At 37.8% G+C, this 25,546-nt stretch overlaps 1 protein-coding gene across 6 annotated transcripts in view; it reads right to left on the bottom strand.

Annotated features, from left to right (window-relative positions):
• Positions 1-25,546, bottom strand: part of CNTNAP4 (contactin associated protein family member 4) — a 385,387-nt gene that overhangs the window by 61,329 nt on the left and 298,512 nt on the right. For all 6 annotated transcript variants that reach the window (XM_049864933.1, XM_049864936.1, XM_049864939.1 and 3 more), the window contains 3 exons: positions 24,702-24,821; positions 8,594-8,791; positions 2,965-3,121 (listed from right to left, as the gene is read on the bottom strand). In XM_049864933.1, the coding sequence (XP_049720890.1) occupies positions 2,965-3,121; positions 8,594-8,791; positions 24,702-24,821 (475 nt within the window). The remainder of the gene's footprint in view (positions 1-2,964; positions 3,122-8,593; positions 8,792-24,701; positions 24,822-25,546) is intronic.

Raw genomic sequence — 25,546 nt, 5'->3', positions numbered from 1 at the left:
TTCTCCCTTTTAATTGGAATGGTGAATCCATTTACATTTAATATAATGACTGATGTTGGGCTCTGTCTTAGTTATCTAGTGCTGCTGTGACAGAAATACCAAAAGTGGATAGCTTTAACAACAAAAAATTTATTCTCTCACACTTTAGGAGGATAGAAGTCTAAATTCGAGGTGCCAGCTCCAGGGAAAGACTTTCTCTTTCTGTCAGATCTGGGGGAAGGTCCTTGTCATCAGTCTTCCTCTGCATCTAGGAACTTCTCAGCACAGGGACCCCAGGTCCAAAGGATGTGCTCTGCTCCCAGCTCCTCTTTCTTGGTGGTAAGAGGTCCCTATCTGTCTGCTCACTTCTCTATTCTTTAATCTCTTATAACATAAAAGCTGATGCAGGCCACACCCCTCATGGAAACTTCCCTTACATTGGATGAGGGCTATGACCTGAGTAAGGGAGTTGCATCCCACCCTAGTCCTCTTTAACATTACCTAATCTTGTCTCATAACCCACAGGCAGAGATTAGGATTTACAATATATAGGAAAATTATATTAGATCACAAAATGGAAGACAACCACATAATACTGGGAATGGCTTAGCCAAATTGACACGTATTTTAGGGGGACACAATTTCATCCATAACAGGCTCTTAGTTTCCATTTATATCCCTCAGTTTGGGGACATAAGTCTTTGCTGTAAATGGGTGGATATTCTGGAGTTTCTATGCAAACTGTGTAGGGGGGGAGGTTTACAAAGACCATCTAAATTGTTGTTGATGTTGTGTAACTTCAAGTCAAATCCTACTCATACAGACCCTATAGGATAGAATAGAACGGCTCCATAAGATTTCTTAGGCTATAAATCTTTATGGGAGCATATCACCAGGTCTTTTCTCCTGTGGAGCAGCTGTTGGGTTCAAACCACCAGCCTTTTGGTTAGCAGCTGAGCACTCAACCATTGTACCACCAGGGCTCCCCATCTAAACTAGTAGGACTCAAAGTCCAAATTCCGATTCCCCTATGATAGAAAACCAAAACAACCAAACCCTATGATAGAAGCAGCTGAAATCTCTGAATAGCTTTTTATCATTTTTCCAGATATACCTTTCTATGGGGCAGAGGTCAGACGAGGATCTGAAGGGAGTGTATATATTGGCCTCTGCCCTCCCCCCATAGTGACTCTCTCATTTCTAGGACTTACCCCTCAATCTCCAGTCAGTCTAGCAGCACCAAACTCTGCTCTCCGATATCTCAAGCCAAAAAAGAAAGTTCAAAATCTAGTATTCTCTTTGAATTCTAGCCACCACACAGTATGTCATTTGATGAGTACTCTCAGAGAAAAGCCATACAAACAAATGTCTTCCCCACTGCAGTTCTCTTCTTTCAAGGGTCTAAGGGCCCCACCTCTGGCAGCTTCTGCCTGCTTTAAGTTGCTCTCCACTTACCTCAAATAGTTGTATTTATAAATAATTTTCTTGGGTTATAAATGTTACCTGTGGGAGGGTTAGTTCAATGCAAGTTACTCTACGATAAGCAGAATTTAATATGAGAAGTTTCAAATCTTATTTTTAAAAGCAATTTTTAATTAGTAATATGTTATGGAAGTACTGAAGAATCATTAGTGGTTATGTCAGGATTTTTGCTTTTTCTGTTAAGCGCTGCTATTAACATTTCATTCGTATTTTAAAATACAGTATTACTCTGTAGGCACTTTTATGTGATGTTAATGAGAAAAAGTGTCTTAAATATGGATTAGAATTTTGGAAAATTAGAGTTTAAGTAAGAGATACAATATTCTTCATGCCAAACATGCAATAAAAGTACAATCACAGCTCCATAGTGATTATACTGATGCCTCCTACCAGGGTATTCTAAAAGAATCTTTTTTTTTTTTTTTAATATACCATAGTCTCAATGCTTGCCAAGTAAATAAATGGAATATTATGCATTTCAGATTTGGAGCTGAATTAGCAGTGGACTGATCACAAGAATTCTATATATTCTGTAACCAAAACAATCATATTTATAACTAGATTGACTCAACATTTAAAACAGTATTTTTCTGTGCAGGTCTAGTTGTTCAGTGATGTGAAATATGCACATTGTATATGGAAATATGAGCTTGAAAATTTAAAAACATTTTCACTTTACAAATAACAAAACACTTTCCAACTCTAGTCTCGATTACAATTAATATTTTTTTACCTTTCAGATAAAGGAGATTATATATAAAAGGCTTCTTTTCTACTTAGAAGACGATTTTAAGCTCAATTTTCAAATCCCTAAAATGTTAGAGATTGCCTTTTTAAAAATATGATCCATAGAACGTTAGTTCTTTATGGCACAGTTTGTCATTAAAAAAAAAAAAAAGAGCTACATGTTAAACTAATTGTGGGAAATTCCAAGTTTACATGTTTAAACATTTAATAGACAACTTATTGAAGACAAGGGCTTTGTAATTACTGAATGTAAATATATTTTGTGAATAATAGAATGCCTAATTACATTTAACTTTAAAGTGAATGATAACTGACTTTCAATGAACAGGAAACATGTAACAGTTGTTCGTATTTCATCATATTAGAAAATGAAAATGCACATGACCTCAAGACCATTACACCAAACTCAAGTAAAAAAGACATTCATATTTAGGATTCAGATAACTGTACCACATTTCATCTAATCTCTTCATTGCACTAACTTATCCAATATCTGCCTCACTATACATATTTTGGGAAATCCTGGTGGCGTAGTGGTTAAGTGCTACGGCTACTAACCAAAGGGTCAGCAGTTCGAATCCGCCATAGAGTTCCTTGGGAACTCTATGAGGCAGTTCTACTCTGTCCTATAGGGTCGCTGAGTCGGAATCGACTTGATGGCACTGGGTTTGGTTTGGTTTTTGGTATACATATTTTGAGTTTATTAATAAAAAAATAAAAACTTTATCTTGTATAAGGAAATCATAAGGAAATCACCATTCATTCCGGTCAGCATCACAGTTGCAGTAATACTGAGAATCAATGCAGTTCCCCTCCAATCCGCAAGTACATTTTTTAGGTTCAGGCAAAGAGCCTCCCCAGTAAGTTTGCATTTCATTGTTTCTTCCAACCCACCAGCTCAGGGGGTTTCCATCTGAAAGACAAATGCAGGAAATATGACATCTGCTTTTTTTTTTTAACACTACACTACCTTCCAGCCCCACGTAATTCTCTTCCTCCCCAAATCATTAAAAAGAATAAAAAGAAAAAGAAAGACTGATTTGTTATAATAATATTCTAAATACTACAACAGGATGGCATTTCCCTAAGAAAGTTTAAAACACTATTATTGAGGCTTAAATGATTGATACGTTTCTTCAAGTAGAAAATAAACCAGCAGTTCCCATTTAATTCAGGTATGATATTAAATAATTTACTGAGAGTAGTCCAATTTACATAATTTCTTTAAAAATGATTTTTTTTACAAGTTGGCATTAAAATATAAACCAAATTAATTAACATACCAAAAACAAAATTGATTTGAAATCATGAAATGTCCATGAAAACATTATAGAATGTTAGATAAAGTCACTGATTTATATATTTAGTCAATATATTTACTGGCTAAAAATATACTGGCTGTTTATTGAACATTAGGCATCCTATGGCACTCCCTTGCCACAATTTAAGATTTGTTTAGAAGTATGTCTTTTTCTTCCATTTAATGACTTGGATACTTATTTGAAGACTAGAGAAATAACACTGAAAGATCTTCATGCCTGAAGCAAATATTACACCCAAAACAAAGTTTTTCTTAGTCAAGTGCATCGTTTTTTCTAGGCTGGATGTTCAGCTATTCCTTCTCAGAGTATAGGATAAAGTCGATCCCAAGAAGCTAGGGCAAAGAATGAACAGAACACTTAGGTGAGGATTTTTGTAAAAGGAAGTGAACGTATCCAGACAATCTATTTTGAAAAAGAGACAAGGCAGAGTGGAGAGACTATAGCCATTCAAGCATCAGGGATAAGAATGGAAGTGACATCAAGTCAGCATGAGCTCTTCAAAGAGGTCTGATCATTTTTCTGACTTTCAAACCTTTAAGTTGTCACCATCAGCCCCACTGAGAATCTGGGCTTTTACTTCTTTCTCCCTTACTTACAAATGCCACTGCTCATTGTAACTCACTATTAGATAGGACCTCTGCTAATGCTGACAATCTCTCTCTCAGAATCACACTTGTCAGTACAACCATGTCAAAAAAAGGAGTTAACTGGACGCTTGAGTTATGCATAAGGATATGAATATCGAGAATTTTCATCTTCCTTGTATTAATGACATGGAAGTGAAACCTACCTGAAGCTTTAAAAAGATACATTTTGATCAGCTGCTAAAACATTTTATTTTCATAGATGAAGAGAAAGTAAATTATTATTTGTAAATGCCCACTTTTTTCTTTAACATTTAAATATCCTATCTCCCCTAAAAAATAGAAACTGCAAGGTGTTTTAAAGGTACAAAATATCTTTGGTTCTATTTGAGACTTTTAAAAGTATTGTAATGAATTTATAGAAGTGTAAGAAAGATTGAAAATCAGAAGGAGAAATTAGATCTTGAAAAAAGAGAAATTTCAAAAAAAATCAGCGATAATGACAGAACATTCCAGATGCCATAATAAAAAGCCTACATGGCTTGAGTATTTACATTGATCATTCCTCCAATTTGCTAAGTCACAGACGCTCAGCTTGCTGAAAATTTATTTTCAAGCTCATTCTACTTTACTCACCTACAATTATGGTGTCATTTAAAAACTTGAAGCTGCTAAGATCTGAAACTCTATATCTAATTTGTCTGATGCCACCCTCCTATTCTTCACTTAAGCAAATTCTTAACCCTTCCATAACCCACATGTATTTCTTATCGTGACTTCAAATCCAAATTGTTCGCTCCTTTTTCAGTTTCTTTCCATCTTCAACCCATTCTACCTGAATCTGAGTGTCATAATCCTAGAAAAATCTGCGTATTTAACAATTATCATCATCCTCTGTTCCAGAGCCTTTGTTATAGATTGAATTGTCCCCAAAAACCTATGTTGACGTTCTAACCTCTAGTACCTATAAATGTGATCTTGTTTGGAAATAGGATCTTTGAAGATGTTATCAGGTAATATGAGGTCATATTGGAATAGAGTGGGTCATAATTCTGTGAGTGGTATCCTTACAAAAAGAAGCAGAGACAGAAGGAAGAATACCATGTGAATGCAAGTCAAGCAGTGCCTGGGGCTACCAGAAGCTGGGAGAGACAAGAAAGGATCTTCCCCTAGAGCCTCTGGAGAGAACATGACCCTACTGACACCCTGAATTTGGACTACTAGACTTCAGAACTGTGAGACAATAAATAGCTGTTCTTATAAGCCACCCAGTTTGTAGCACTTTGTTATCATAGCCCTAGGAAACTAATACAGCCTCCTAGAGCTTATTACCCTACTACTTGTTCTCAGATCAGGCTGAAACATTCAGGAAGCCTTAAAAAAAATTCATGGGCACCACTGATCATTAAGGTGGGAACTGCTCCACATATTATGTGGTTTCCCTTTATTGTGTGTGGTGCTTGCTCAGTAACCCCTTGGGGATCTTATTCTCTGTTTCTATTAGACTTTGACTCATGTGTGACTTTGCTGTCTTCCCTTTTTCTTGCTTTCTCGGGTTAAGCACCTCAGTTTTTTTTTACTCCATAGTATCCATTTTCTCACCTATATTTATTGTCCATAATCTTAGAAAACATTTCAGCTTTGCTTATCTTGTTTTAGATTCCAAGATCAATATTCGGTTACAATGCACAATCACTTGTGTACTAAACTGGGTAAAAATAACAACAGCAAAAAACCACCCATTGCTGTCAATTCTGACTCATAGTGACCCCATAGGACAGAGTAGAATTTCCCCATAGGGTTTCCAAGGCCAAGGGTGTAAATCTTTAGGGAAGCAGACTGCCACATCTTTCTCCTGTGAAGCCACAGGTGGGTTTGAACCCCTGGCCTTTCAGTTAGCAGCTGAGCTCTTAACCACTGCCCCATTGGGTAGGTTAACTATAAACATGATACACTGGAGAGCAGGGACCACCAGGGGCTTACCTCATGCATTCTGTGAGGTCTGTGTTACTGACCATTCTCACAGAGAAAATAAAACCAGAGAAAGATTAATCTATCCAAGTTCTATACCTAGTAAATGAGAGACCTGGAACATGGACTTGGATCTCTCCTAACCTCTAAATCCTATGTTTTTCCCACTACAACTGCCTGATAGTCATTTACACAAGGGACTGAAGTTTCAAGAGGAGATGAGATTTGTTCAGAGACCAGCACAATGGAAGGGATTTGGAGTGGTAACACACAGGAATTAGAACATTCTGGAAAATGGGAAGAGGAAAATGAGAAGAATAGAAGGATGAGAAGGAGGGAGTGGAGGAGGAAGGTACTCAGGCATAACTAAGAAAATAATTTGGTTGTAGTAAATGAGTAGAGAGCAAACAGAAGAGATGCTTAACTGGAAACAAAGGTACAAACATTGGACCAAAAGTTCCAAGTTTTTATGCATGATCCATATGACATATGATAGTCACATATGAAACAAATTTCTTAAAATTGTTGTCATTTTATCTGAAACTCCAAAGCTCTCAAGACAACAAGCAAAAGTGAACTTGAATAAAGTGACTTTATTGTGCAGGCTGGTCCCTGGGTGGCCAAAGTGATTTGTGATTCACTGCTAATCTAAAGCCTGGTGATTTGAACCCACACAGCAGCTTCACAAAAGAAAGGCCTGATAAACTGCTTCCGTAAGTATCGTAGCCAAGGAAACCCTATGGAACAGTTCTACTCTATAATACACGGGGTCGCCATCAGTGGATGTGACTTGGCAGCAACGCGTTTGGGTTTGTTTTGCTTTGTTTTGTTATTTTATTGTGCAGCTATCTTAGAATCTTCTCTAATTTCTAACAAAAGAAAAACACACCCCAGCAATGCTGCTAGACAACAGTGTGGTGGGGAGTAGTCTGAAGGCTGAATAAGCAGGGAAGATCCAGAACATGTAGTTCTGATATCCAGAGGAGTCTATATTGGACAGAAAGGCAATAGAAAGGCACTAAAAAGCCAGTTATTGTTGAGTTAATGCCAACTCATGGCAACTCCACATGTGTCAGAGTAGAACTGTGCTGCACAGGGCTTTCAAAGGCTGATTTTTCAGAAGTAGATTGCCAGGCCTTTCTTCCAAGCTGTCTCTGGGTGGCCTCAAACCTCCAACCTTTCAGTTAGCAGCAGAGAGCATTAACCATTTGCATCACACAGAGACTCTAGAAAGGCACTAAAAACAAACAAACAAAAAAACAAACCCATTGCCCTGGGGTCAATTCCGACTCATAGCGACCCTACAGGATAGCGTAGAACTTCCCCCATGGGGTTTCCAAGGCTGTAAATCTTTACAGTAGCAGACTGCCACATCTTTCTTCTGCAGGCAGAGTGGCTGATGAGTTAGAACCACCAACCTTTGGGTTAGCAGCCAAGTGCTTTAGCCACTGCACTCCCGGGGCTCCTAGAAAGGCACTAGAGCTTCTTAAATAGGATATCATGATGAAAGTGGTATTTCTTGATAGTGATTTTCTTTCAATATATAATATGACTATATGGGGTTACATGTTGGTTGGTTAGAAGATATGAAGAGAGGCAAGGTGGGAGGCCAATTTGAAAGCTCTTGCAGTAATTTCGAGAATTAAATAATGAAAGCAGAAATCATGGTACAAGAGATAAGCAGTGATATCCTGACATAATGAGATGTTTTAAAGCAAAAAAACACAAAACCAAAAGCAGAATTTAGGAGAAAACTAGCTATTAAAAATAGAAAAAAAGAAGAGTTAAGATGGCTTTCTGATTCCCTCTTGAGCTACTCGATGAACCAGGGCTTTAATTCTGTTTGTTCCAGTTCGAACCCAAGCTGAGAATTTGCAGTTCTAACAAGGTCCCAGGAAGTTAGACATAAGAATCACCTGAGGATTTCGTTAAACTGTAGATTCTAATTCAGTATATCTGGGGTGGAAATGCAAATTTTCAGCAGAGGTTAGAGCCAGAATCAAAAGGGTTTGAAGCCCAGGGATGAACTATGTGTCTGGCAGCCTATTTTAATTTTCAGTTATCCCCTGAGGCTGGCTGCCAACAATCCATGGAAAACCATCACACAGAATAGCCACTTTCAGGAAACAGCCATATTTTTATTAGCTCTTTTCCATGATAAAACAAATCTTATGTGTCACTTGCCCTTTCTAAGGGATGAACACTGCGCATTCATCAAGTATCAGAGAGAAGCTCTTTATTGCACAGTTATCCGATTAAAGCCAGGAGGAGACTTGGAAAGCAATCAAGGCTTTGAACAAAGTTCAATGTAAACTGACCTTGTTCTTTTCTTCAGGCAAAAGCGTCTCGGTGACTTTCAGACTGTAATGCGTTTGCTAAGCATACTGGGATCATACGCTTTCAGCGACTAAATGCCACCATCTTGGCAGAATTAAAAGCCACAGGAGCTGGTTGAGTGAAGTGCGTTAGGCAACACCTGCAACATGCCGGATGCCTCAATTTACTTACCTTGCTTATTTACAAGCCGTGACTTCTTGCAGTAGTAAGTAAGCTCCTGTTCACAGTGTTCCGCTAGGTTAATTGTGGCCTGGAGTTGGTCCATGCTGGCCACATACTCAAAAAACCCAGCATATGGGCTCTCTGGATTAGCGCTTTTGACTCTGGTTAAATCAGAGCCGTTGTGTTGTATGATGGTCCATGCAGTTTCTTGTATGCAGAAATGGGGGAAGAAAGAGAGGAGACCATCACTAGTCTGTAAAAGTTAAAATAAATAAAGAAAATCAAAATCACCTTTTATCTGAGTATCAAATTTTTCTAGTCATCAAACCTCTCTGCAAGGTAGAATCAACACAAACGGGATTCCTAAAAATTTTAAATTATACTAAACTATCTCTTTTCCCTGAGATTTGTATTATTACAATGAGTTTACATTGATTTTATTTTACTTTTTATATAATTTACCCAGAGGGTATTTATGGTAAAAAAAAAAAAAATTGGAAAACTGATTAAATTTCTGTAATATATTTTATTTCATCAAATCTGATATCCTGTCTTTTTAAAAATGCATCATTATTTTGTGTACCTTCAAGAACGAAAAAAAGATGCTACCAATCGTAATTGTAAGACCCTGTGGACTGTTAGCACATCCTGTATTCAAAGACGTTACAATGTGAAAAAAAAATGTGCATTTTAGAATTAGTGAAATAGTTTAAATTTCATAATGTAAGCAATGACTTTTCTCCTCTTAAAAATTATTTACGTTACCAGCAAGAAGAAAGGCAAACTTTTATGTCTTATATATTTCTCTCTTTAATCAACATTATGAGTATACATCTATTTCTTTTTTAATCAAATGTGCAAATATTCATTTCGGTATCATGTGACCTTCATAGTTAGAGAAAGCAATTGGAAATTACTCGTTTTAACTGAACATAGCCAATACTGCTTCAGCAGTACAAACCAAAAAACCAAACCCGTTGCCCTGGAGTCAATTTTGACTCATATCCACCCTAAAGGACAGAGTAGAACTGCCCCGTAGGGTTTCCAAGGAGCAGCTGGTAGATTCAAATTGCTGACCTTTTGTTTAGCAGTTGAACGCTTAACCACTGTGCCACCAGGGCTCCCATCACCAGTGAAGCCGCTACAAAAAATAAAATATTTTTGAGTATGTACTATAGCTGGAGCCCTGGTGGCACAGTGGTTAAGAGCTATAGGTCCTAACCCCCCCAAAAAGGTTGGCAGTTCGAATCCAGCAGCTGCTTCTTGAAAACCCTATGGAGCAGTTCTACTGTTTTGCTATTCTGACTCATAGGGTTGCTATGAGTCAGAATCGACTCGGTGGCAACAAATTTAGTTTAGTTTTTAGTTTTTTGGTTTTTTTTTTGGTATGTACTATAGCTATCCAGAATGTCTATAAACATTCCCAGCATATTGATTACCAAAACTACTTTTATGAAATAAAAATTCCATAATGTTCGTAACAGAAGAAAGGCATGTTGTATCTATCTTTCAACTTTCCCAGCAATAAACCAAAACCAAACCAGTTACAGTCGAGTCAAATGGGACTCAGCGACCCTATAGGACAGAGCAGAACTGCCCCATAGGATTTCCAAGGCTATAAATCTTTATGGAAGCAGACTGCCACATCTTTCTCCCGTACAGCCGCTGGTGGGTTTGAACCGCTGACCTTTCGGTTAGCAGCTGTGCCTTTCACCACTGCACCACCAGGGTTCTTTCCCAGGGATAGACCACATTATTTCTACTGTGAGATATGCAAGCATAAGAACACATTAATCAGAAGGCTTCTGATTTAATAGGTAAGAAACAGATGGCAAGTTTTCAGAACTCTGCTACATATGTGCTGTTAAGTCACACAATCTCTTCTGTATACAAAGAAATTTTCCAAATTGGAGAAAACCAGTAATAGTAAGTAGACTTTTTTTTTTCTCTTACTGGCTAATACATTCACATGGATCAACAATCAAAACAATATAAAAAGGTACGCTTTGATAAACTTCACTCCCACCCTCCATCTCATTGTCATGTAGTGTTTTGAATGGAGAAGCATGTTAATTAGGGCAGGAGACAGGCTTGACAGCCTTATTTCCTTCCATGTGTGAACTGTTCTTTAGCTGTGAAACAATAGCTGTTATTTGTGTTTGCCCTTGCATTTCAGCTCCCCCAGAGCTTTCTTTAAAGTTAATTTTATTTATTTTGTTGTTGTTGAGAATATACAGAGCAAAACATATACCAATTCAACAGTTTCTACATGTACAATTCAATGACAGTCATTACATTCATCAAGTTGTACAACCATTCTCATTCTTTTCCGAGTTGTTCCTTCTCCATTAACATAAATTCACTTCCCTGTGGGGTTCCTATCTAATTGTTCGAGTTGCTGTTGTCAATTCAATCCCATATAACCTGTTGCTGTCAAGTTGATTCCGACTCAAAGCAACCCCATAGGGCAGAGTAGAATTGCTCCATAGAGTTCCTAAGGAGCTGCTGGTGGATTTGAACTGCCAACCTTTTGGTTGGTAGCCAAGCTCTTAACCACAGTGCCACCAGGGCTCCTGATCCCATATAGATAGTTCTTAAAAGAGCGTAATGCTCAAGACAGACACTTTACAGTACTTAAGCTAAACTACTGTTTGGTTTTAAGAAGACTTCAAGGGATATTTTTGGTTTAAGGTTTAAAGATTATTTCCAGGCAATAGTTTCAAGGGTTCATCCACCGCCATGGCTCCAGAAGATCTGGAGCCCATAAGAATTTGAAATTCTGCTCTGCATTTTCCAACTTTTGATCAAGATTCTTTTATAAAATCAGTAATGGTAGCCAGGCACCACCTAGTTCTTCTGGTCTCATGGCAAAGGAAACAGTTGTTCGTGGAGGCAATTAGCCACACATTCCATTTCCTCCTCTTATTCCCGACTCTCCTTCTTCCTCCGTTGCTCCAAGCAAATAGAGACCAATTGTTGTGCCTTGGATGGCCGCTTCCAAGAGCTTTATTGTTAAAATATTTTCCTCAAAGAGGACATGATATATAAACTTACTGCTACGAACTGAATTGTGTCCCTCCAAAAAATATGTGTTGGAATTCCTACTTCTATGTCTGTGGATGCAATCCCGTTTGGGAATAGAGTTTCTATGTTAGGCTAATGAGGCTGTATCTATGTAGGATATGTCCTAAATCTAATCACCTCTGAGCTTTAAAAAGAGTAGATTAGACACAGAAGGAAGCACAAATGTGGAAGACAGATGTGGCGTGAAGGTCACCAAAGGCCCAAGGAACAGAAGCTAAAAGAGAATGAGATCTTCCCCTAGAGCCTTCTCCTATAGCCAGTCCCCTGAATCCAGATTTCTAGCCTCCTGAACTGTAAGAAAGTAAATTTTTCTTCTTTAAAGGCACCCACTTGTGATATTTCTGTTACAGCAGCACTAGGAAACTAAGACACTTATGAAATGGCTTATGGATTTCTGGACAGAAGCACAGTATAGCAGCCATCACAGGATCTGGGTTGCAGATCTGAGCCCTTTGGAAAGACAGGTAAAATCTGAGCCTTCATTTCCAAATTTGGAAAATGAAGAGGCAGAACTAGGCGATATCATAGGTGCAAAATTCGAGAATTTTAGCTGATTTAATCTTGGTTATTAGAAGTTTAAAGTTACTAGCCAGGCAAACCTATTAGCCCAGCCTCTGTGTTCCTGCTTTCACTATTCAAAAACTGTTCTCCTCTTCCTGTTGCCAATCAAGGGCATGCAAGAGGAAGTTTAACTCTGATGGAGTAGTTACTGAAAGAGCAGGACAAATACCTGCTTAATGCCTTGGTCTCTTTGCCTTTTGAGTCATGCTGAGAGGGGCTCCCCTGTTGTTCAGCGTCCACTGGGTCACAACTCAGCTTTTTTAGACCGTGTAAGAGATTCACAGGAGCCCAGTAGACATAAATGGTTAAGTGCTTGGCTGGTAACCAAAAGGTCAGTGGTTTGAACTCATCCAGTGGCTCTGTGGGAGACAGACCTGGAGATCTGCTGCTATAACGATTACAGCCTAGAAAACCTTATGGAGCAGTTCTACTCTTACAAATAGAGCCACTATGAGTTGAAATTGACTCAATGGCACACAACAACAATACTAAGAGAATCAAGGTCATAGTTTACATTGTTGTTGTTAGGTGCTGGCAAGTTGGTTCCGACTCATAGCGACCCTGTGTACAACAGAAGGAAACAAGGCCCAGCCCTGTGCCATCCTCACAACAGTGTTATGCTTGAGCCCATTGTGGCAGCCACTGTGTCAATCCATCTCTTTGAGGGTCTTCCTCTTTTTCGCTGACCCTCTAATTTACCAAGCACGATGTCCTTCTCCAGGGACTGGTCCCTCCTGATAACATGTCCAAAGAATGTGAGATAAAGTCTCACCATCCTTGCTTCTAGGGAGCATTCTGGCTGTACTTCTCCCAAGACAAAGTTTGTTTGTTCTTCTGGCAGTGCATGGTGTATTCAATATTCTTCACCAACACTGTAATTCAAAGGTGTCAGTTCTTCTTCAGGCTTCCTTCATTGTCCAGGTTTCGCATGCATATGAAGCAGCTGAAGATATCATGCTTTGGTCTGGCGCACCTTAGTCCTCAAAGTGATATCTTTGTTTTTTAACACTTTAAAGAGGTCTTTTGCAGCAGCTTTACCCAAGCAACACATCATTTGATTTCTTCACTGCTGCTACCATGGGCGTTGATTGTGAATGCAAATAAAATGAAATTCTTGACAACTTCAATCTTTTCTTCATTTATCATGATGTTGCTTACTGATCCAATTGTGAGGATTTTGTTTCCTTCATGTTGAGGTACAATTCATACTGAACTTCATTAGTAACTATTCAAGTCCTGTTCACTTTCAGCAAGCAAGGTTGTGTCATCTGCATATCACAGTTTGTTAATGAGTCTTTCTCCAATCCTAATACTACGTTCTTCATGTAGTCCAGCTTCTCAGATTATTTGTTCAGCATACAGATTGAGTAAGTATGGTGAAAGGATACAACCCTGACACAACCTTTCCTGACTTTAAACCACACTATATCCCCTTGTTCTGTTTGAACGACTGCCTATTGGTCTATGTACAGGTTCCTAATGAGCACAGTTAAGTGTTCTGGAATTCCTATTCTTTGCAATGTTATCCACAATTTGTTATGATCCACACAGCCGATGTCTTTGCATAGGCAACAAAACACAGGTAAAAAGCTTTCCTGTTCCCTGCTTTCAGGCAAGATCAATCTAACGTCAGAAATGATATCCTTTGTTCCACGTTCTACTCTGAATCCAACTTGAATTTATGGCAGTTCCCTGTTGATGTACAGCTGAAACCATTTTTGAATGATCTTCAGTAAAATTTTACTCGTGTGTGATATTAATGATATTTTTTGATAATTTCCATATTCTGTTGGATCACCTTTCTTTGGAATGCACACAAATATGGATCTCTTACAGTCAGTTGGCCAGGTAGCTGTCTTCCAAATTTCATGGCATAGACAAGTGAGCACCTCCAGTGCTGCATCTGCTTATTGAACCATCTCAGTTTGTATTCTGTCAACTCCTGGAGCCTTGTTTTTCACCAATGCCTTCAGTGCACCTTGGGCTTCTTCCTTTAGTACCATCAGTTCTTGATCATATGCTACCTTATGAAATGGTTGAACATCAATCAATTCTTTTTGGTACAATGACTCTGTGAATTACTTCCATCTTCTTTTGATGCTTCCTCCATTGTTTAATATTTTCCCCATAAAATCCTTTAATATTGCAACTCAAGGCTTGAATTTTTTCTTTAGTTCTTTCAGCTTGAAAAATGCCAAGCATGTTCTTCTCTTTTGTTTTTCTAACTCCAGGTCTTTGCACATTTCGTTATAATACTTTACTTCGTCTTCTTGAGCTATCCTTTGAAATCTTCTGTTCAGCTCTTTTACTTGATCACTTCTTCCACTTGCTTTAGCTACTGTACATTCAATAGCAAGTTTCAGAGTCTCTTCTGACACATATTTTGGCTTTTTCTTTCTTTCCTGTCTTTTCAATGACCTCTTTCTTTCTTCATGTCTGATGTCTTGACATCATTCCACAACTCATCTGGTCTTCTGTCATTATTGTTCAATGTGTTAAGTCTATTCTTGAGATGGTCTCTAAATTAATGTGGGATATACTCAAGGTTATACTTTAGTTTTTATGGACTTGTTCTAATTTTCTTCAGCTTCAACTTGATCTTGCAATATGAGCAATTGATGATCTGTTCGGCAGTCGGCCTCTGGCCTTGTTCTGACTGATGATATTGAGGTTTCCCATCGTCTCTTTCCACAGATGTAGTCAGTCTGATTCCTGTGATTTCCATCCATGGAGTTCCACGTGTATAGTCACCATTCATGTTGTTGAAAACAGATATTTGCAATGAAGAAGTCGTAGGTCTTAGAAAATTCTATCATGTGATCTCTGGTGTCATTTCTATCACCAAGGCCATAGTTTCCAAATACTGATCCTTCTTCTTTTTCTCCAGCTTTCACATTCCACTCGCCAATAATTATAAATGCATCTTGATTGCATGTTTGATCACTTTTAGACTGCAGAAGTTGGTAAAAATCTTCAATTTCTTCATCTTTGGCTTTAGTGGTTGGTGGGTATATTTGAAAAATAGTCATATTAACTGGTCTTCCTTGTAGGTGTATGAATATTTTCCTATCACTGACAGGTCTTACTTCAGGATAGGTCCTGGAATGTTCTTTTTGATAATGACAGTGATGTCATTCCTGGCATAGTATGCCATATGATTGTCTGATTCAAAATGGACAATACCAGTCCATGCTAGCTCACTAATGCCTAGGATCTCGATCTTTATGGCTTCCATTTAATTTTTGATGACTTCCAATTTTCCTAGATTCATACTTCGTACACCCACATTTCAATTATTAATGGATGTTTGCAGCTGTTTTATCTCATTTTGAGTTGTGTCACATCAGCAAATGAAGGTCCTGAAGCTTGACTCTATCCACATCGTTAAGGTCACCTCTACTTTGAGGTGACACCTCCTTCCCAGTCAGATTTTGAGTGCCCTCCAACCAGAGGGGCTCATCTTCCAGTACTATATCAATGTTTCACTGCTATTCAGAAGGTTTTCACTGGCCAATTTTTTCAGAAGTAGACTCCCAGGTCCTTCTTCCTACTCTGTCTTAGTCTGGAAGCTCCGGTGAAACCTGTCCCCCATGGCTGACCCTGCTGGTATTTGAAATACTGGTGGCCTAGCTTCCAGCATTATAGCAACATGCAATCCACCACATTACAACAAACTGACAGACGCATGGTGCATGACAATCATTAAAAGACAGCTTTTCTAACTGCTTTCTTTTGAAATTCCAAAATTTCAATATTATGATATCTTCTGGAAGCAATTCTATTTTCTAGTGAAAAGTACCACAAAGTAGGACATTTCACGGATACCACACTTATCAGACAATCTAGATTTCCAGGGCAAAGCAGAGATAATGAAATCATCACAGTAGATTCTAAGCAAAGGAAATAGGTGTCCCAGTAGCCATGCTCCAAATCCCATGTGTTCTATTAAAGGGAGACTCTCTCAAAACTCTTAACTAAGAGCCTCTTTACTGTTCAGACATGATTGTGTTATCTGATGCTTCTACAAACACCTATTTAGAAATAACAACTGTAAAAGACATAGACTTCATCATAATTTTTAATTAGATACTTTGTGATTTGTTTTATCTGTCTTCACTAGTCTGTAAGCTGTGCCCGAACAGTGACACTTTTCGGTTTGCTAACCGTGGCATCTGTAACATACAGCACAACACACAGAAAAAGATACCTGTTGAAGAAATGAGGGAATGAACAAAAGAATGAGAACTATGTATTGTCTAGACTAGAGCTCACCCCTCTGAGTTACCTGATTCTGATTCTATAGGGCGTTGAGCCTTTCATTGTCTTTGAGCTATTTTGTAACTTTAAATTGTAGACAACTGATAGCAATGCAAAATAATGTTAAGTTTGAAATTGTGAAGGGTCTGAGATGTCTTCCTACTTCTAGTTTACCAAGCTAGTCTGCCACAGATTAGATAGAGATAGAGAGATAGAGATAGGAAATTGCTATCCTATCCAGGTCCAATTCCAGCTAACGCACCTCATGCCAGCTACTGCCAATCTATCAATGGAGTCTTGAAGGTTGCCAAGATTCTGAACAGGTTTCAGTGGAGCTTCCAGACTAAGGTGGACTAGGAAGAAAGGCCTGGAAGTCTACTTCTGAAAATCAGCCAATTAAAACCCTATGGATCACAACAGTCTGATCCAGAACGGATAATGGGGATGGCGCAGAACTGGGCAACATTTTATTCCACTGTGCATGGGGTCGCCATGAGTCACAGCCCAACTCCATGGCAGCTAACAACAACATAGAGACAGAGATCTATACTAATAGAAACACAAGACCTCTAGATCAGGTACCATTTTCTCACAGTCTTAGCGGCACTGACTTCCAAAGGCCAGATGTAACCGGGCATGCTAGAGCTGTAACAGAGGAGAGGAGCCCCACAATTACGAGGCTTGTAGCTTAGAGAGGGTGGCTGGCACATCTTCCCCTCCTCCCACCCAAAAAGAGAGACTTTGGGTCTGGAATGTAACAAATCTTCGATAAGCAGAGGAGGGGCAGGCCTTTAGGTTTTTATTACTCTTAGAATGTAAGCAAATATTTCTGGAGGAGATAAGCTTTTAAATCTCTCCAGAGAAATTCACTGTTTCTAACTCCCAAGACATAGTTAAATTTACTCAAACCCAGGTCGCCAGAATTTTTGCTTAGAAAGCAAGGCATTGTCTGTTTGCAACACGTAATTCTTTTCTATACCGGTGGTATGAAGGTTGAATAAGCAGGGTGGGTACAGAATGTGCTGGGCTGGCATCCAAACAGAGGAGTTTGCTTTGGACAGAAAAGCAACAGAAAGACACTAAACCAGTTACTATTGAGTTGATTCTGACTCATGGAGACCCCATATGTGTCAGAATATAACTGAGTTCCATAGTGTTTTCAATGGCTATGATCTTTCAGAAATAGATCACCAGGCTTTTCTTCTGAGGTGCCTCTGGGTGGGCTCAAACCACCAACCTTTCAGTTAGCAGTTGAGTGTACTAACCATTTGCACCGCCCGTTTCCAATTCTTTTCCAAAGACAAGCAAGTTCCCCTGCTACGGAAGGAGCCAATCTTAACTCTATTTGTAGTCATTTCACTATTCCTAATGTATAGATGGTTCTGTTCTTTGGATTCTCCTCTGAATTGGTTGTAACTCATTAATAACAAGTTAAGAGAAATTCTAAAAAAGTGTAGCCTTTATTTTTCAATCTGCATAAGAGTCATATTTTTACTTTTCATTTGAAAATGATCCTTTAATAAATGCAAAGAGAGTCATTAGGGAAGGAGGCAGAGGGCAACAACGAAGAAGAGACAGCTGAACTAGGCAGAAAAACTACTAAATTTCATAAATACACTAAAAAATGAAATGGTAGTTTGAATCCACCGGTGTCTCTCTCTGAGGAGATTTCTAATGATGTGAATTGTATATAAAGTAACTGAGTAATTAAGAACTTGATTTATCTTAGGCTGACTGCTATTTTTTACTGTGATGACAGTAAAAAGGAAAAACATGCTGTTTAAGCAGTATGGTTGCAGGGCCTGTGTGGCTTCATGCTAAATAGCTGAGGGTGATAGATGTGAAAAAGGCTGCAGAAGCAGGTGGGAAGTGCTCTGTTAATGAACGTGAGGGAGGTGAAATGGAAGCACAGTCAGCATCCTGGAGCAAAATTTGATAGAAATGAGGCTGCATTTGAATAATAACAGGTAGATATTAACTCGCATAGTTATTAAGAAGGGCTTTAATATTGAAATCTCTAAAGTAAAAGTGTCAGTCCCTAGGTAGTTCAAAGGTCAATGCACTATACTGCTAACCAAAAGATTGGAGGTTTGAGTTCACCCAGAGGCACCTCAGAAGAAAGGCCTGGAGCTCTACTTCTGAAAGGTCACAGCCATTAAAAATTCCACAGAGCTCAGTTCTACTCTGACATACATAGGGTCACCATAAGTCAGAATCAGCTCAGCAAAGTAAAATTGTATTATTACAATTTTTAAACACCATCCTTCTCAAGGAAAGGTCCCAGAAGCCCCTGTCTCAGAATCCTGCGGGGTGCTTGTTAATAGTATAGCGCTCCAGGCCTCTAACTGTAGACTTAACCCAGTCATTGAAATTAAGTTCACGAGTCTTGGGAGTGGTGCAGTGGGAAGGGATGAGCACAGACTGTGGGATTTTCATTTTCACGAAAGCTTGAAAGCTACCGTCCTACCTCTCATCCATTCCCCTCCCCTGCCATGGGCTGAATTATGCCCCCCACCCCCGGACTCTATAACCCATTTGGCCTCATTTCACAATCCTAGTTCGTAGAACCATAGAATCTGTTCTCTCTCTCTCTCCATATATATGCATATACATATATATGTATATATACTGATCTATTTATACACACATACATAATTCATATTATATATTTAAGAACTAGCAATATTTATCAACTTAAAGAATATCTAATTTTCAGAATCAAAACTTTATATAGCATGTATGTAGGAATAATTCAGGATGCATTTGTGGGAATGGAAGTTTCATGGAGATGCAGTGGCAGACTGTTAAATCTCACCCATAACTCAACCTGTACAAACTGTAAAATTTGAAAAAAAAAAAAAAACATTTTGACACTTGAATCAATGTCTTATATTTGCAAAGTTTTCTTTCTTTCTCTGTGAAGTCTTCCCACACTTACGATTAATTCTCACATGAAGAAGCAGGCTGTGTGTACTAAAGTTGGAGAACCACAGGTCTAAAACAGCAGTTCCCACGTAACAATCACTGCGGAAAATATTTTAAAATACTGTTTCCATGGATCCACCCCAACCACTGTCAGAGCCTCTTGGGATGGTGTCTGGAGTTTGCACTGTACAGACTGAGGAGTTCACAGAGAGCGCAGGCATGTGGGAACCCTCCCTAGGTTGCTTTGGTTCTTGGGGCAATGTCCTCCACGGCTGTGAGAGCAAATGGAAACCAGGCAGTTGTGTTATCTTAAGAATCTCTAAAGACACCTTCTCCAGTAACTCTCTCTCCCCCCTAAAAAATTCTGTTGCCCAGGTTTTTACCACCACCCTGCAGTTTTTAGGATTATACATTAATACAGGTAGTCCTCAACTTATGACATATTCAAGTTATGATGAACTGTACTTCAGATCTTTTTTTTTAATTTTTGTCATCAGTAATATGTATGTATATATTAAAATATATCTAAGTTTATATGTAATGTTTACAACTCCCAAAGACAAATAAAGATCAGGTTTATAAAGATATTGATAATAAAAGTCAAGGATAATGAAAACTAAAAAAAAAAAATGAGGCATTCAACTTACATCAGAACCAACTTACAATGGAGCTGTTGGAATGGAACCTTGTTGTAAGTCATGGACTACCTGTATAAAGTAACTGTTGCTCCCACATTCAGCTACATGTTCAATGTCTGCATCTGAATGTTTGACTTTAGAAATTCAACATGTCTAGAACTCAACTCCTAATCTTTCCCTTCAAATCTTCTTCTCCTACCCCATCTCAAATAATGGCAAAACTCAACCACTCTAGTTGCCCAGGACAAAAACTGTGGTGCCATCTTTAACTCTTTTCATTTTCTCATACCTCAACTGTAAATAGTGAGCAAGTCTACCCTCCTTCCCCACCTGCATTGCTACTATCTGGGGGCAAGCCACCATCATTAACTCTTGCCTGGATTCTTGCATTACTTTTGATGGCCTCTTCATAGTTTTCGCTCCTTTCTACCCCTGATCCTAGATAGGCATTCCCCGGCACAGGAGAAATTATAATCCTAGTCAAAGAAATCAGATTGCATCACACCATTGCTTAAAGCTCCCTAGTGCCTTCTCTATAGGGTGGTCAGTCGCTATGAGTCAGAATCGACTTGACAGCAATGGGTAATGTCTTCTCATCTCATTGAGAGTAAAAACCAAAGACCTTACAACATTGTGCAAGACCCCCTTAGCTCTCCCCCTCTCCCCACTTGACTCTCCTGCACTCCTACTACTCTCCCCTTACTTGCCATATTCCAGCCACCCTGGATTTGTTGCTGTTTCCTGAACACACCCAGCAAGCTCCTGTCTCAAGACTTTGCATTTGCATTTCTTCTGCCTGGAAGGTTCTTACCCCAGATTTTCAGGTAGCTGGTTTTCTGGGCTCCTTCAAGTATTACATCAAACATCAGTTGCCCAGTTTGACCTTCCTGGACTGGCCAACTTCAAGTAGCAAATCCTCTTCCTATCATCTCCTGCCTTGTTTAATATTGCAATTTTCTGTTTTATCTTACTGCATAAAACTTTGGGTTCCTAACACAGCACTATCTGATGTAACTTCCTACAACGATGAAAATGTACTATATTTGTGCTGATTGCTCCTAGCCACATGTGGCTATCAAGCACTTGAAATGTGGTCGTCAGCGAAAGTGAGGAATTGAACATCTAATTGGATTTAATGTTAATTAAGTTAAAAATTTTTAATTTAAATTAATTTAATTTTATTAATTAATTATAATTTAATTTAAATAAGCACTTGTGGCTAGTGTCTTCCATATTGGACAGCACAATTCAGCTAGAATCCATTTTTTTTGCATGTGCTTGATGACACAATAAATCAACCACCCACACATTAGTGAGTCTATAGATTCTTTATCTTTTTCCACATTGGCCTATTTGTTTATCCTTATGTCAATAACATACTGTTTTACACAGCCTATTTGTATAATGTCTTTATGGCATAGTTAAATTCTCCAAATTTGTTCTTCAAGATTCATTTGGTTCTTCTTGTCCTTTTGCATTTTCTCTTAAAATTTTAAAATCTATTTGCCAGTTTTCACCCTAATAAACAAATCAACCAACAACCAAAAACCCTGTTGGGATTTTAACTTGGGTTTGCACTAAATCAATATATAGCTGGGAAGAACTGGCATTTGTACAATACTGAGTTCTAATCAGTGAAAATTTTAAGTTCCTCTAATTATTTAGGATTTCGTTTTATCTCTAGAGCATTTATGCTTATCTGTGTAGAAGGCTTGAACATCTTTCACTAGAGTTATTCCTCTGTGTTTGAGATTTTTGATACTATGAAAATAGAATCATCTAACATTTTATTTTCCAATTGTTTATTGCTGATATATAGAACTAATTTTATATTAACTTCATATCCAGTGATTTACTTAAATTTAATAGTTTATACACTGCTTAGGAGAGTCTTTTTTTATAGTTAGTATCTTTTATTTCTGGTTCTTTTTTGTGTGTGTATGTGCTTTAGGTCAAAGTTCACAGCTCAAGTTAATTTCTCATTCAAAAGTTTATACACATACTGTTTTGTGACATTGTTTGCAATCCATACAATGTGAAAGCACGATTCTCCCACCCCGGGTTCCCTGTGTTCATTCAACCAGTTCCTGTCCCTTCCTGCTTTCTCATCCTGCTTTTCGACAGGAGCTGCCCATTTTGTCTCATATATCTGATTGAAATAAGAAGCATTTTCCTCATGTATATTATTTTTAGTTCTGTCTAATCTTTGTCTGAAGAGTGGGCTTCAGGAATGGTTTCAGTTCTGGGTTAACACAGCGCCCAGGTGCCATAGTTTTGGGGGTTCCTCCAGTCTCTGTCAGGCCATTAAGTCTGGTCTTTTTATATGAATTGGAATTTTGTTCTACATTTTTCTTCTGCTCTGTCTGGGACTCTCTGTTATGTTGCCTGTCAGGGCGATCATTGGTGGTAGTCAGGCACCATCTAGTTCTTCTGGTCTTTCGCTGGTAGAGTCTCCGGTTCATGTTGTCCATTAGTCCTTTGGGCTAGTATTTTCCTTGTGTCTTTGGTTTTCTTCATTCTCCTTTGTACTGAATGGGATGGGACCAATAGATGTATCTTAGATGGCCACTTGCAAGCTTTTAATACCCTAGATGCTACTCACCAAAGTGGGATGTAGAACATTTCCTCTATAAACCACATTATGTCAGTTGACCTAGATGTCCCCCAAAACTATGGTCCCCTGGCCCCAGTCCCAGCTACTCTGCCCCTCAAAGTGTTTAGATATGTCTAGGAAACTTCTTTGCTTTTGCTTTGGTCAAACTAGTCTGACTTCCCCAGTATTGTGTGCTGTAACCACCAGAGAACACTTTTTTCTGTGTTTAAAACTTTTCTTGAGTTCTTAAAATATTTGTCTTTTTGTGATTGACTTATTTCACTCAGCATAATCCCCTCTAGATTCACCCATGTTTGTGAGATGTTTTGGAAATTCACCATTGTTGTTTATTGTTGCATAGTATTCCATTGTGTGTATGTATCATAATTTGTTTATCCGTTCATCTGTTGATGGGCATTTAGGTTGTTTCCATCTTTTTGTTATTGTGAATAGTGCTGCAGTGGACATGGGTGTGCATATGTCTATTCATGTGATGGCTCTTATTTCCAGTATATTCCTAGGAATGGGATTGCTGGATCATATAGTATTTCTATTTCTAGCTTTTTAATGATGCGCCAAATCGTTTTCCAAAGTGGTTGTACCATTTTACATTCCCACCAGCAGTGCATAAGAGTTACAATCTCTCCACAACCTCTCCAACATTTTTTATTTTATGTTTTTTGGATTAGTGCCAGCCTTGTTGGGGTGAGATGGTATCTCATTATAGTTTGATTTGCATTTCTCTCATGGCTAATGATCATGAGCATTTCCTCTTGAGTCTGTTAGCTGCCTGAGAGTCTTCTTTGGTGAAATGTCTGTTCATATCCTTTGCCCATTTTTGATTGGATTATTTGTCTTTTTGTTGTTGAGGTATACAGTATCTTGTAGATTTTAGAGATTAGACCCTAATCAGATATGTTGTAGCCAAAATTTTTTCCCCAGTCTGTAGGTTCTCTTTTTACTCTTTTGGTGAAGTCTTTAGATGAGCATACGTGTTTGATTTTTAGTTATCTAGTTTTTCTTCTGGTGTTTGTGCACTGTTAGTTATGGTTTGTATACTATTTATGCCATGTATTAGGGACCCAAGCGCTGTCCCTATTTTTTCTTCCATGATCTTTATCATTTTAGGTTTTATATTTAGGTCTTTGATCCATTTTGAGTTAGTTTTTGTGTATGGTGTGAGGTGTGGGTCTTGTTTCATTTTTTTTACAGATGGATATCCAGTTATGCCAGCACCATTTGTTAAACACACTGTCTTTTCCCCATTAAACAGACTTTAGGTCTTTATCAAATATCAGCTGCTCACAGGCAAGTTTAGGATAGTCTTACTACATAATCAGGACATCAATAAACTATGAGAATCTTAGTTCTTCCTTTTCTTTATGCATATATTTTATTTCTTTTTCTTGCTTTATTGTACTGGTTAGGATTTCTAAAAATATACTAGTGAATAGAAGTGGTGATAGCAAGCATCCTTGTATTACTCCAGGTATCAGGGATAAAGCTTTCAATATTTCACTATAGACTGTGATATATGCTGTAGGTTTTTTTGTGGGTACCCTTTATAAAATTAAGAAAATTTCCTTCTATTGATAATTTATTAAGTTTTCTTCATTTTTTTTATTATGAATGGACCTTGAATTAAGTGAAATGCATTTTCTATGCCTATTAATTCCTATGTAAATTTACGTAAGTAAATAATTCAAGAATAAATAAGTTTTATGTTTACATACATTTAAAAAGTGAATACTTTTCAAAGCTTTCACAAGTATTAATCTGGTCAGAGAAATCACTATCATTTTTGTTTCTGGACAAAACAGAAATATTTATTATTAAATATTCTATACAGATGCCAATAATATAGTAGTAAATAATGACAACATTTTAAATCATCACTATTAAACAATTTTGTAAAAAATTTATGTTCAATTTTTCTACTGAATAATAAATATTTTAATCAAGTCGCAATTAGGCCAATTTTCTACTTGTTTCACTTTAATTTTGTGTGTTTCAAATACTCATGCAAATTTAACTATTAAATGATAGTCGACTAACTCACCGGTCATATTGCAATATGCAAGAAATGGTCCCAGGGGGCCACTTCCATCTGAGTCTATATAGTAAAACCCTGAAGTATTTCCTCTGTGCTTATAGGCTTCACATGACTGTTCATAGATAGCTGTAAAAAAAGATCACCATAAATGGAATCGTATGAAATGAATCCCTTAAATTTTAATTTGGACACAAAATACTCCAAGTCTTGAAATATAGTATGTACATTAACAACCAGGAGAAAAGGTATGACATACTTTAAAATACAAAACTCATTCTAATATGGATGAAACTAGATTCAATAGAAAAAAAAAATGAGGTTGTATTTTATGACATTTATTTTTACATTACAAGGAATAAGAAAGGAGAAGGTAAGTGCTTAAATGTTAAGACACTTATAAGTAAACGGGATATCTTTATCTTGCAACATCCATTTTACAATTTCTAATTCTAGCATCACCTTTTAATACTGAACATCTGAAATGCATTAGTAAAATCTCCTTAAATAATCTCCTGCTGTCCAATAAATATGCAATAAAAAAGTTTTAAATAAAATTATAACTATACTCTCTTCTCACAGGCTTTGTAATGGGAACTCAAGGCAATTGAAATTCAAAGCAGAAGAAATAGTTATATGAAACATGCCTCCAATTGGTCTCAATATATTCTGATCCATAATGGAATGTTTTTGATTATCTAATACACTTTTGCCATGGACAAGATTTTATATTAACACCTGTGCATGATGCATACTTCTTATTGAACAGTTGGCTAAATGTACCAATAAACTCCATTAAGCTTTTTATTCTGTGAAATGAGAAAGAAACAATGCCCATATCCTTCTCTGAATCT

The sequence above is a fragment of the Elephas maximus genome, chromosome 21 (genome assembly GCF_024166365.1).
Source record: "Elephas maximus indicus isolate mEleMax1 chromosome 21, mEleMax1 primary haplotype, whole genome shotgun sequence".
In the NCBI taxonomy this organism is placed as follows: domain Eukaryota; kingdom Metazoa; phylum Chordata; class Mammalia; order Proboscidea; family Elephantidae; genus Elephas; species Elephas maximus.
The sequence above is the reverse complement of the archived record's forward strand: the minus strand, read 5'-3'. Positions and strand labels throughout refer to the sequence as shown.